The sequence below is a fragment of the Gracilinanus agilis genome, chromosome 3, assembly GCF_016433145.1.
Source record: "Gracilinanus agilis isolate LMUSP501 chromosome 3, AgileGrace, whole genome shotgun sequence".
In the NCBI taxonomy this organism is placed as follows: Eukaryota; Metazoa; Chordata; class Mammalia; order Didelphimorphia; family Didelphidae; genus Gracilinanus; species Gracilinanus agilis.
Genome location: NC_058132.1, coordinates 202,810,645 through 202,824,740, shown reverse-complemented (window position 1 = coordinate 202,824,740; position 14,096 = coordinate 202,810,645). Strand labels below are relative to the sequence as shown.

At 40.5% G+C, this 14,096-nt stretch overlaps 1 protein-coding gene across 1 annotated transcript in view; it reads right to left on the bottom strand.

Moving 5' to 3' along the window:
• Positions 1–2,769: 2,769 nt before the first annotated feature.
• The window catches only part of LOC123241375 (transmembrane protease serine 4-like), a 44,548-nt gene continuing 33,221 nt past the window's right edge, over positions 2,770–14,096 (bottom strand). The window contains exons 6-11 of the mRNA XM_044669031.1: positions 13,335–13,494; positions 12,486–12,655; positions 9,317–9,415; positions 8,708–8,850; positions 5,005–5,158; positions 2,770–2,834 (exon numbers count right to left, since the gene is read on the bottom strand). Coding sequence (XP_044524966.1) covers positions 2,770–2,834; positions 5,005–5,158; positions 8,708–8,850; positions 9,317–9,415; positions 12,486–12,655; positions 13,335–13,494 — 791 coding nt within the window. The remainder of the gene's footprint in view (positions 2,835–5,004; positions 5,159–8,707; positions 8,851–9,316; positions 9,416–12,485; positions 12,656–13,334; positions 13,495–14,096) is intronic.

Genomic DNA, 14,096 nt, shown 5'->3' with positions numbered 1-14,096 from the left:
ATTTAAAACTCACAGTTCTTCTCCTTCTTCAGCAAGTCTAATAAAGGTTTGAGCTGAAGACTATCTGACTCATTGCCCTAGTTTAACAGGTAAGGAAATAAATCCCCAAACATGAACTGAATCATTCAAAGTCATGGAGCAAAAATAGGATTAGAATTCAAGTCTTAAAAATTTGTTTTTTTAAATTAATTTTGTTTGCTTGTTACATTAAAATTTCCCAATAACTCCTTCCCTCCCTTGCCACATTAGAGAAGATATATTTGACAAAAAGATATGTATATATATAAAACAACATCTTATTTCTATTTGTCAGTTCTCTGGAGGTGAACATAGATAAATCATTCTTCAAACAATATTTCTGTTGTTGTTTATGCTTTCTCTTGGTTTTTCTTGTTTCACTCTTCATAATTTCATATAAGGCTTTCCATATTAAAAATTAACCTGCTTGTCATTTCGTATGGCACAGTAGTATTCCATCACAGTCCTGTGCCATAACTTGTTTAACCATTCCTCAATTGATGGGCATCCTCTCACTTTCCAGTTCCTGATCACCACAAAGAGAGCTTCTATAAATATTTTAGAAGATAAAGTTTCTTTTCCTTTTTTTTCCTGATCACCTTAGGAAATAAACCTTATGTTTGTATTGTTGGGTTTAAGGGTATACACATATATAAAGGTTTTATACTAGTGTATAATTCCAAATTGCTCTCCAAAATGGTTGGATCAGTCCACAGTTCCACCAGCAGTATATTAGTATCACCTTTTCTCCACACCCCATCCAACATTTGCAAATTTTGTCCTTTTATCATTTTAGTCAATTTGATAGGCATAAGATGAAATCACAGTTATTTTGATTTACATTTCTCTAATCCGTAATTGTCTAGAGCATTTTTCTTATATTTATACATAGCTTTTTAAAAATTTCTTCATCCAAAAACTGTCTATTCAGACCATTTGACCATTTATCAGTTAAGGAATGGTTCATATTCTTATAAATTTGACAGTTCCATATATATTTTAGATCTGAGACCTCGATCTGAGAAACTATCTATAATCCACCCCACCTCCAGTTTATTGCTTTCTGTCTAGTCTTGGCTACATCAGTTCCCATTTGTACAAAACTTTTAAATTTGACATATTCAAATTTATCCATTTTATAACTTTTTTGCTTGTTAATTCATAAATTTTTCTCTTATAAATCTGATAGGTAACATGTTCCCTGTTCTTCTAATTTGCTTATGATATCTCCCTTTATGTTTAGATCATGTATCCATTTTGACTTTACCTCGGTAGATGGTGTAAAATATTGTTTTATATCTAGTTTCTGCATGACTACTTTGTAGTTTTCTCAAAAATTTTTACCAAATACTGAATTCCTATCCCCAAAGCTTGGGTCTTTACTTTCATCAAGCATTAAGTTACTCTAATTCAGGGGTTGGCAACCTTTTTGGCTGTGAGAGTCATAAACACCACATTTTTTAAAATGTAATTTCATGAGAGCCTTACAGTGCTCACAGTGCACGCTCCTGTGACAGCGCCTGAAAAAAAATTGACTTTATGGCTCCTGCAGAAAGAGCCAGATATGGCCCTTAAAAGAGCCAGATATGGCTCGAGAGCCATACGTTGCCGACCCCTGCTCTAATCTATTCCAACTGTTTTGAAATTCCAATTCTTAGACTTCTTTCTACTACCAAATGCTACTTGGAGATGAGCACAGAAGAAGGGATGACAGGAGAGGCCTTGGATGGGTAAGAAGATGGTTTATCCCAGTTTCACTAGCCCACCACTCCCAGCAGGCTGTATCTCAAAGCCATTCTGAGTGCTGCGATTATCTCCCTGAATAGGTGGCATATGGGAGAACAGAAAGAATTAGGAAGATCCTGGATTGAGTCCTACTTTTGACATGGACTAGTTATGTGAGCATGGGCAAGTCATGAACCATCTCAATATTTTAGGTAACTTCCTCAGACTCTAAGTTGCTGATCACCTGTCCATCTGTCCAAGTGGAGGGGCTTTCTGCACACAGCATCAATTTCCAACATTGATGAAAATATAAATCTGGACCAAAATCCTCTTCTTGAACTCACAATCACAACAGACTTGGCATCCTCATGAAGGTGACTCTGGTGAGTTAGAGGTCCTCAAATTCCTACCAAAATAAGCCCAAGACATGGGGTGGGGGGGGGGACTAGAGTGTAATCCAGTTATCCCAGTGTAATAATAGTACTAAATGAGTACAGACCACAGTGACACAGCCACCATGCATACCAAAGGCACTGCATTTTCTGATAAAATTAGTGAAGATGGCAACAATATTCATAAGCCTCACAGCAGGCAAGTATGCATGTTCTCATCTGCCTTGGCATGTCATAACAGGTGATGTCCTAACTGCCTTGGTGGCAAAGTCCTAAAGATTCCTCTTTTTTCTCCCCTCCTACCCTTTCAGGGGGGATGGGAGTCCAAAAGAGGGAAGAGTCATTCAACTCTGTGCCCATACTGAGATAGTATAGTACTCTGGAAATCGGAGGCTCAGAAGGCTTCTAGGTTCAGAGGAGTATCTCTCCTCTAGAAGAGAGTGCTGGGAGTTGGTGGTTGAGATGGTAGCTATGGATTTCCTTTCTTAGGGCTTAACATTTGAACATAGGCTCCTCTGATGCTTTAAGAAAGCCTTGAAATCTTTGAATGAAACAGTCTTTGAGAAATGACATCCTGCTCAGGGTGGGAACTCTTATAAATATCTAAGTTCTGGAGCTTGTAGTGAGGAGAGGGTTAGGGAAGAGGGGTGAGCAAAACAGCTTCCAGTGGCATCTTCACAGCAGCAGGAAGTTTCATTTCTGGTGAGAGAAGGAAAGAGAGAGAGATGAGTACTGAGGACATCAGAGTTTTCCCTAAGAATTCTTGGGAAGTTTCAAAGACACACAGAGTCTCATGGTTGGAAAGTATTTAAGAAGCCATCTTCCTGAATATAAATCTTCTCTGTCAGGTATTCAGTAAGTAGCCATTCAGACTTTGCTCAAAGGCCTGAGTGAGAAGAAAACCACCATTGCTCAAAGTAGCTCATTGTATTCTGCAATAGATATTCAGGGATTTATCCCAGACTCTGGGATATTTGCTGATCCATCTGGTTTCAACTCCAGAAAAATAAGATGCCTCTCCCAAATTGAGCTCATCTCCTCTAATCCCATCACTATGCTGTTGGCTTGACTGATAACACCTTCTTAGCCTCCTTTCCTCTCCATTTAGAGGGCTGGAGTCCCAAATTGGAGTCCTTCCAATGCTTTCCTTTATGGAAGGGAGAAACTAGATGTTTTTTAGCTCTTTTCACTATGTACTTGCTACTCCCTCTTGTTTCAAATCCATAGAGCAAGAGACCCCCTGGCACCACCACCCCACTTCTGTCCTGACTCCTTTTGTGTGTTTTCTATTCACATTAGGTTTGTAAGCCCCTTGAGGGCAGGAACTTATTTCTGTATTTAAAATAATATTTTATTTTTCCCTAATTAAATGTAAATTTTCTAAAACATTAATTCTTTCAAAGAAAGTTTGAGTCCCCAATTCTTTTCCTGCCATCCCTCTTCCTCCCTGTGATGGTAAGTAATCTGATATAGATTTTACATGTACGATCATGTAAAACATTCAAGAACTCTTTAAAAAATCATATCCCCAGCATTTAGCACAATGTCTGGCACAGAGTAAGTCTTAATACATGTTGTAATATTATATTGGACAGCTTTATTTGTTATTATTATGTAAGGCCTCTCTTGCAGGTCTCTGTCAGTTTTCCTTCGGTTCTCCATTCCTAGCCTTCACTTTCTCAAGTCTTTTCCTCTCAGTCAAAACCTGTTCTTAGGTTAGAGCATAAATTACTATGTTACCTCTTATTAAGGGAGAAGAGATATTTGGCACAGGCAAAGCTGGAAAAATGAAGCTACAATAGTGGAAATTTTGACACGAGCTAGGTACTTTTTATTTTAATTTATTATTTTTTAAAACCCTTACCTTCTGTCTTGGAATCATTGCTGTGTATTAGTTTCAAGGCAGAAGAGTGGTAAGGGCTAGGCAATGGGGGTTAAGTGACTTGCTCAGGTGTTGGAAGCCATTGAGAGAAAAAGTCTCTAATAGATATTTTATCTGAACTCCCATCAAAAGATCAATGCGAGGCTGTGCATTGGCCTTTCTACTCTGAAAATCAAAGCCAGACAGGATGGGCTATGTAAGATAAAAATCTGAAACTCCTCTCTTTGACTCTTTATGATGCACACCTTTTCTTATTGGAAAGCATTATAGTTTTATTGGAAACTTTAAGTTCTTAGCAAACCAGAAGTTAAGAGGTTAACAGTTTCTCTCTAAGACAGAAATGCAGAAAATTAAACTGCCTGGCCTCTGAAACTATTTCTAGACAGTCAAGGTCACAATTAGACAAAGTTAGACAAGACTTCATCCACCTAGGTGCAGTCCTCCCGATAAAGTATAAGACTCAGCCTTGAAACTTTCTCATGAGAAAATCTTTTGTATAATATATGCCAAAAAGTGAGGTAATTCTGTAACCACGATGTGTCTACGCAGCTGAAAACTCCTTTGTGCTTTGTGTGAATTGGGTTTTTGAATACTGTATAAATAAACTCCATGCTCCTTGTCAGTCAGAGCAGCAAGAACCATGAGTTGACAGACAGATTGTCTCCCTCTTTTTTCTTTCTCATCTAAACTGTCTTTATCAGATTCCTGGAGCTGTTGGATAGCTTTCAACACTCAGGGTCATACAGTTGGGAAGCTCTGAGGCCAAATTTGAACCCAAGACTTCCCCGCCCTATGCTTGGCTCTCAATCCACTGAGCTACCCAGCTGCCCTCTAGGTACTTTTTAGATGGAAAGCTTCCTGGAACATTTTGAATTCATATAGTCAGCCACCTAATCTGTCTACTTATAAGGCTGACTGTTTCATAGTGACCTAAGTTGAGAGATGTTAAAGGGTTTAGAAGGCAGTGAATTGTGGAGTCAGGCATACCTACCTTCCGGATGTTATAGATCCAGTTGAGAAAAGAATTGACACGGGTGTACACACTTGGGAAGTTGGGCTGCCCACAGCCAATTCCCCAGCTCACTATGCCCACTATTTGCCACTTTTCCTTGAAGTACATTAAGGGCCCACCACTGTCACCCTGAAAGAGAACAGAATGGAGTGAACTTCCAGGAAGGGTAGGGCCTTTTATCTCTAGTTTCCTCCTCACCCTCCCCACCAGCTGGCTGATATGAGGCATGCAATGGATCCTCTAGGAGACTTGGAGAATCTGTGGGACAGGGAGAGGTGTCATGGAAAATTATCTCAACTGGCACCAATGTCAACCCCAGTGCCCTCCGATGATCTCAAAATATAGAATAAGCTTGGAAAGGCTCAAACTCTCTTGATTTAGGTTATAATTCTCACTGGGTGCCTTTCTTTCTTCCTTGAGGCTGGGCAAACAACTCTTTGGAAGATGACTTCTGAATCCCAGGAAGATAAGATGGGTTGCATTAATGCATTCCCATAATTAAGGCATGCTGTATTCTCTTGAGGTCTCATTAAAGAGCTCCAACTTTCTTTCTCTACTAGCCATGAGGTCCAGAGACTGGATCCCTCCCTACATGGGCCAGTTAGCCCATTTGCTCCCCAGTTATAAATTACACATTTATCTCCAGCCAGCCTTGGCAAAATTGTGTTCTCTGAATCACAAGAAGTACCACAGAGATGCTTTTATACCTGTTTCTTTTCTAACCCAGAATCCCCTATTCCTGTTCTGTTTATGCTAATCCCCTCCCCATTCTTTCAAGATCAAGCCCTGCCCCTCCCCTTTCCCCAACCTCAACTCTATGAAACCTTCCCTGAGTAGTAAGTAGAATGGAAGGAAAGTGGCCATGGTGTAGTCAGTGGACAGAGAATTGACTAGTCTTGGGATTCAGAAGATCAAGATTTAATCTTGGTCCTCCCATTTATCAAGTTATGTGACTATGGGTAAGTAATTTCATACGAGTTTGCCTCTCTGAGCCTCAGCTATCTCATCTATCAAAAGAGGAAGCTGAATCAAGTGATCAGTAAAGTCCCTTCCAACTCTAACATCGTGTTACACTCTATGACACTCTTCTTCTATACTGTTCTCTGAACTTCCTCAGAATTTGTGATTTGTACCCCTCAGAGCACACAATGTCAATTTGATAAGCATTATTTAAATTCCCCCTATATGCAAGTTACTGCTCTAGGCTTTGGTTTTTTAAAAAACCCTTATCTTTTGTCTTAGTCATTTGTAGACAGAAGATGATCAAGGGCTAGGCAATTGAGATTAAATGACTTGACCAGGTGAGCTAACAAATGTGTGAGGCCAGATTTGAACCCCCACTGCACCCCTCCTGCAGACTCCAGGTCTGGTGATCAATCCACTAGTCCGGTGATCAATCCACTATCTGACTTCACTGCCCCAGCTCTAGGCATTATTGAAGGCTCTTGAGGGACATCATTGTGAGTATCTTTGACTAGTGAATAGTCATCCTCCCAATCCTACAAATTGTCAGCATGAAATCATGTATCATCTCCATAGTTGGTTATGCCTTCTCTCCTGATGCTCTGAGCCAAGAGATACCAACATTTTCTTTGTTCTTTACTATCTCCTCTAGACTCCTCCTTGGCCACCATTATTCATTAAACCCTATTGTTGAAGTTCGTGGTCATCCAATTATATTACATCTTCCACATACTTTTTTGTTGTCCTCTAGGACACTTTCTTTCCTTCCTCAATCGTTTTGGTGCTTGGATCAAAGTTTTTCTTTCTACCCTAAGCCTTGCCATCCTTCTCTTTATCTACATTGATGACCATTCTATTTTTTTAAAAAATTTTTTAAACCCTTAACTTTTGTGTATTGCCCCCTGGTGGAAGAGTGGCAAGGGCGGGCAATGGGGGTCAAGTGACTCGCCCAGGGCCACACAGCCGGGAAGTATCCGAGACCAGACCCGAACTCAGGACCTCCCATCTCTATGCCTGACTCTCAATCCACTGAGCTACCCAGCTGCCCGATGACCATTCTAATAACACTCATGTTAGTAATAGCAACATTTGTTTTCCCTTTTAATACCTTATCCCCCATGTTCATCAATCTGCTCAAATCCTAAGACATCTATCACCACCAAAACCTTTGGCACTGTCAAATGATCCAACAGCAGAAACAGATATGGTTTTATTAATGGAAGTGACACTAAAGAAGATGTATCACCATCTATTTTGGTGCTGTTGACCATGGGATCTTCTTATCTAACTTACATCTGGAATCTATAAACATTATCTCCCACTATTAGATGTGAGATCCTTGAGAAATGGGACTACTTAAGTCTTCTCCTTTTATCCCAGTGCTTAGCACATAAATTTTTAGTAAGTGCTATTTTTGTTCACTTATTCTTATTCATTCATTCCATTTTCTCAGTGACTGATTCAATTGCCATTCACCTAAGACTTTGGCACCTCTTGGAAACAACTTAACTTCTAAGAATTTCAATTCTTTCTTTCTTTTTTTTTTAATTCTAATTTTTATTGAAATGTGTCCCTCTCCCACATGCACAACCATTTTCAAGGGTCTTAGAATTTGCTGAATTTTAGAAACCAAATAAATGATTATTGTGTGCTTACCATAGTATCCAACACTGAGATCTATTCCCAAAAGATACTGTCAAAATAATATTTTGCTGTTACAAAAAAACTATTGTATAATTTCAATTTTGTTAAGTTTTTAAGTGGTTATCATAATTCTCAGAAAGTCCTCTGAGCAGGTGCATTTCACAGGGAATATGCTAAAATTAATATTTGCAATGCTTCTTTTGACAACTATGATGACCCTGATAATGTAAAAGGTCCTTATTATGCTTATTGTTTAAATTAAAACTCTTGTACACTCAATTATGTCTGATAATGATCATGAGTCCCTGCAGTGGTTAATTTTCTTAACATAAATCCTTAAATAATTTTTTCTAATTTGAGCACAGTTGGATAACCATTCTATGATACATTTATTCCCAAGAGATATTAACTTACATAAAATGCACAGGGCGCCATGTTTTGGGTGGTGATTTTTTTCTAAAAGGAACAAAATTCTGTTACAAGGTGGAAATAAGTATAAGGGAAATGATAGGTCTTACGAAAATGGAATTTCAGTTCTGTAACTGCTCTCTGACTACATTGCCTTATCCTTTTAACTCGGTTCTCCACTCCAGACCTCCTTTACCTTCTCTTCACTCACACTGTGATTTCGAGTCCCCTTATCCATTTGTGTGTTCTTTTAATCTTAGGAACCTGGATTTAAAACCATTTTTGTTCTTTTAATTTTACTAACATGGATCAAACCTTAGAAGTCCTTATAGATGTGCTTAATTGAATTAAACTTCTCATTCTACAGATTGGGATATTGAGGCTCAGAGAATTTCAGGGAATTGCTCAAGGTTATTTAGGTAGTGTGTGATGCAACATGCATTGGAACTCAGATCCTCTGACTCCAAAACTGGCATTATTTCCACTGTAACATGCTGTATCCCAAGATAGCAATTCTGATCTTGGATTTACTTGACCTCAAGAATAAGTATTAGAGTTAAGAATTTAAACTTATATCTCCTTTATGCTATGTCCAAGACATTGTACATTGTCTTAGAACACTGAGACTTTTTAGGAAACATAGCACCTTCTTAAACACCTTACCTGGCATGCATCGACGTTACCACCAGGCATACCAGCACATAGCATTTTCTTGGTGATATCCCCGAAATATGCATTTTCTTGGTTGCACTGATTTCTGTCAATGAGTTGAACTTTTGCCTCATGTAGGATTTTAGAAACCTTTACTGGGAGGTAGCAAACACATTTTCATCTTTAAATTTCCAATCACTGACCACCATTGTCTTGGGGGTATGGGGAGGTTTCTCTCTTTCAGCCCAAATTTCCTGGGTTGGAGGGTACCTTATCAAGTCATTTCATCCACGAGCCTGCCTTTTAGGCAGGGCTACCCTTTCTCCAGTGAAATCTTGGTATAAGAGAAGGCCATAGCTTCTTTTTGTCACCCATTGCGGTTTCATATCCCTCTCTATTGAGAAGTTCTCCCTGAGTTGTCTTTATCTCTTGATATTTATAAGGCTACACACAGCCATTAAATGGGTACGTCTCACAAAGGTTTGCAAAGCTCTCTGGGGCAGTCAATCTTCATTCACAATACCCAGTCCTCTACCCCAAGAAAAGCATTTTGTGAAGATGATCTGCTTTTAGTCCTAGAATTTGTGAGAGTTCTGCTAATGGAAGGGCCCCAGATATTACCTTCTGACTCTTTTATGGAACCCCAGCCTATAACCCAGAGTGTAGTACTCGGAATCAGCTCCTCATCAAAAAATGGCAGACAAATGGGCCTGATTCTATCTGTAGGGGGAGAGACAAGGAGAAAAGGAGTGAGTAAGGGAGAGATGGAAGCAGTAAGACAAAAAGCAACTAGACAGAAAGAGATGTGAGGAAGGAGAGAACAACAAAGAGAAAGACAGATAAAAGAGAGAAATCGAGTAGGGAGCAGGGAGAGAGAAATAAGAGGGGGGAGAGGAGGAGGGAGAAGAAGATGTGGGAGAGGGAGAGAGAAAGGCATTGACAATGAGACACACAGAGGCCAGAAGAGGGGAATAGAAATGAAGAGAAACAGGGAAGAAGAATGGAAAAAAAGGATAGAGGAGGACAAGATGGGGAGAATGGATAAGGAACTCCCGAGCTTATCTGTCTAGTCGTCTCCTAGGTGGACCAAAAAGAACGTGAGGTCTAATTTAGACAGGTTAAAAGCTTCCCCATAGTAACATAGGTAGTACGAAACAGAGCCATCAGAAATGTCCCAATTTTAAAAATCCAAATCCAGTTACCTTGCACCTATCACAGTGGCCTCTACTGAAATTAGTGGCGATGAGGGAGGGTGGAGGGATCCTGGGCTGTGAGCTGATACAGGCCATGGAAGCACTTTGCATATGCAATAAGATGGCAAGCTCCTAGAGGGCAGGACTGAGGATTATACTTCAACATGACCTACAGTGTCTAGCACAGGCCTTTGTCCCTAGCAGGTGCTCAGTAGCAAAATGTTTGACTGATTTAGCCTTTTCCATTTCTTTCTGTGACTGTGGTGTCAAACTCAAATAGCCACTAAACCAGCTGTGAGACACCATGGGCCACATTGCCTTAGAAAATTACATATTAGCATTATCTATATTCTATTGTATTTTTATTTATTTTGTTAAATATTTTCCGGTTCCATTTTAAATCTGATTTTTTGACCTGAGGAGTGGCTGGGTGTGATATCTTTCCCTTAGACTGCCTTAGGCTCCCAGCAGGCAGGGAGGACTTGGGTATAGAAAAGATCCCTTAATAAAATGCTTTTAGATGATGATAGTGGAGGAAGTTGTGTTTCCATGGGAACCAGGCCTTCATAAAAAAATTGAAGAAATTGACTAAGACTTTTAGCTTTGCCCTGGGAAAGCCCAATCCTTCACTAGGCTAAGGAACTGGCAGTTATCTCTACTTGTCAAATAGATGGAGACCTGAGGGTCCAAGGAATGAAATGATTTGCTTAAGGCCATAAAGGTTGGGACAGCTCAGTGACAGCTCAGTAGATAGAGCACAGGTCTTGGAGTCCAGAGGACTGTGTTCAAATTTGACCTTGGACAACTGTATGGCCCTAGGAAAGTCACTTGGTTGTGCCTGCCTCAGTTTCCTCATCTGTAAAATGATTTGGAGGAGAAAGTGGCAAACTGATTCATTATCTTTGCCAAGAAAACCCCGAATGGATTCATGAACAGTCAGATACAACTAACTGACCTAAACAACAACAAAGATTGTAAGGTAAAGAGTCAGAGTTGAGCATGGGTCCTCTGCCTTTAAATCCAATTCTCTTTCTACTCTAGGTATCCTTCATACAGGAAAGAAGAGCTTTGAGACCAGCCCAAAAGAAGTCAATGGAGGGATTGCAGCTAGGTGGTGCAAGGGATAGACATTCCTGAAACAAATAGGTCTGTTTTCCATGAGTTATTTTATTATACAGATATACTGGACATAGGAGCTACAGTGAGCCAGAAGTCTTGCTCACTCCCAGATACCTTCATGGTATTCCCTTGTTGACTGTGTAGACCTATCCATCACAAACTCTACCTAAAGCAGCTTAAGCTGGCTTAAACCAAGCTTGTGGCCAGCCATTGCTACTAGACATCTTGCTTCTGTGTTCTACCTGTCCCTGGAAGAGACTAACCATTTTTTACCATCAGCCACTGCCCAAATCACTCTTTGTAGTTTAAAAGCATAAATTGTCTAAATTCCTTGGGTTGTGGGACCTCCATTATAGATTCCTCTGTATGCACGTCTGAACTTCCTCTTTAATAAATAATCTTTTAAACTAAAATAAGATTCCCCTATATTTGAGGAGTGGGTTTTCCATGGTTGACAGAAGCATGAAGTCCTAAATTGAAATGCAGTTTCAGACACTTACTTAGCTATGTGATATTGGGTAAACCATTTAGCCCTATTTGCCTCACTTTCCTCATTTGTAAAATAAGCTGGAGAAGGAAATGGCAAACCACTTCAGTATCTTTGCCAAGAAAACCCCATACAAGATCAACAAGGGTCAGACAGGACTGAAATGACTGAACAATAACAACTTGGGCAAAACATCAACCTTGACCTGCTTTAGTTTCCTCCTCTGTAAAATGGGGATAATAAGAGCACCTATTCCTAGAGTTATTGTGAGGCTAAAATGAGCTAACATTTGTAAAGTGATCTGTAAACCTTACAGTGCTCTATGAAATTTTAGCTTGTACTGTTGTTCTGCTGGGAAAACTGCCAATCCCTGAACCAAGAGAAGGTTTAAATTTTTCTGGATTAAAATGAAAAGGTTCGGACCCCCATTTTATCTCTAGGAACCATCCCAAGGTTCACTAAAGTCCTTCAGAGGAACTTATATGGGGTTGAAATTCCCATTTGCCATGCTTTTTGTACAACTTTCTTCCTGTATCAGGAAAATAATTTGAGGTTTTTCCCTCCTCACCAACTGAGAGGCAGATCAGAGTTAGGTGGGACCAGAGACATTGTAGGCATCCTGAATGAGGGAGGAGGAGTTCTGAACCTGATGAATAGAGATTTTACCCACAAGAATGAGCAACCTCTAATTCAGGGCTACATCTACTAATGGGAACAGCAACCTGATCCTCCAGTAGGGAACTGAGACCTTTGGCACTTTTGGGAGTCACTCATACCCTTCAGGCCTCAGTTGGTTCTTTGTCAAACAGGGATACTACTTTACTGCCTGAAGGCAGGAGGCTAGACCAGGTGGTCTCTTGAGTTTTTTTTAAAGCTCCAGCATCTGTGACTGAAGGGGGTTGAGTAGAGCTGAATTTGGACTAGGCATACTGTTCCTTATACTTGGTGATTCTCTTTTCTCTAAGCCCATTTCTCAGGTCCTGGGTCTTACCTGACATAACAAGAGGCCTTTTCAGCTTGATCAGGGCCAAGTCATTCTCTTTGGGATGTAAACTGTTGCGCTCGACAATAAAGATTTTGTCCAGGTCCAAGGATGGGGTTCTGTTGTACAGGAAATGAGAGCCGACCTTAACTTTCCAGAGGGACACGACAGAAGATTGTCTGAGAATAGGAAAGAGAAGGAGTCAGGGGAATTCTGACTCTGCCTCAGGTTGGGTACCTGGGAGGAGGGAAAGGGGGCACAAGTGTAGCAAGAGTGGGAGCATCATTGTAAGTCCTTGGCAGGGTGAGCAGAACTTTGCCCCAAGAATCTATAACTCTTTGAGAGGGTGCTAAGGGTACTACTGGCAGCCAGTCCTTCAACACTGTCAGAACAACTGATCTAGTACTGGTCAGAAAATAGAAAGCTCCCAGATGGGAAAGTGGTGGCTACATCCCAGGTCACCTTCTCCCTAGCTCTTTCTCTTCCTACTTGAAAACTTGAATATTCAGGGTCTCAAGGTGTCACAGAACCATGACGTGGTGATATCACTTCACACCAAAGTTATAAGTTATTTGTGTCTGAGCCATATCTCACTACTAGACTGGAAGTTTCATGAGGGTAAGGACCATGTTTTATCTAAATTTTCATCTCCCTACAATGTTTAGAATAGTTCCCTGCATACAGTAAATATTTTACAAACACTGAGTCAAATTGAATAGATCTGGGTTGGTTTGCTACTCTGAGGAGATGATCCTTCCTTGACAATAATATTACTAGATATTGGAGGACAGAGAAGGAAGGCAGAATCCTAACTGAAGAGCAAGGAGCCCTGAATTTTGGAAGCAGATGGGGCCTTACCTGAAGCAGTGGGAAGCAGTTAGGATCCAGTAGTGATCAAGGATGGAGCCACCACAGACATGAATCTTCTTGTACTGAATGCTGACCTGCCAGGGCCAGTTCTTCATAGAACTTTCATGCCCGCCGACCACCTTGGAACTATACAGACTCCCTCCACAGTCTGTATCCACCCAGTAAAGGTCCAGAGGAGAAAGGGAGAAGAAGGATAAAACATATCATCATCAAACTGGAGGTAGAAAGGACCTGAGAGATCATCCTAGTGCATCCTCTTCCCACTGCCAACCCATTTTCCTTCCTTACTCCCCCCACATCCACCCATTGTACAGTTGAGGAAGCTGAGGCCTATTGAGATGAAGTGACCAAACCCATGTCTGTGACTCCAAATTCAGCACATTTTTCATTGTACCACAGATGTACTGATGAGTGGAAACCTGCACCCTAGTATAGATAGGACTTAGCTCCTACTGCTTCTCAATATGAATACATGCTCCTTCTTGGTCTCCAAACATTCTTCCTCTTTTCTAATAGCTAGTCAATCACTAGCTTCTCTAGAGCTGTCCTTTATCATGAGTCTCCCATTTGTCCTCTCTCTTCCATTCCTACAATTGCCACCCTAGTTCCAAGTTCAGAAGTTCATTACTGCACCCTGAAGCTATTTCACTAACCTCCAAACTTGTCTCTCCACATCTTCTTCCTCTAACTCATCTTAATTCCCTGGCCAGCTTCAGTGTCCTAAAGTACAGATTGGTCTCTGGCTCTTCA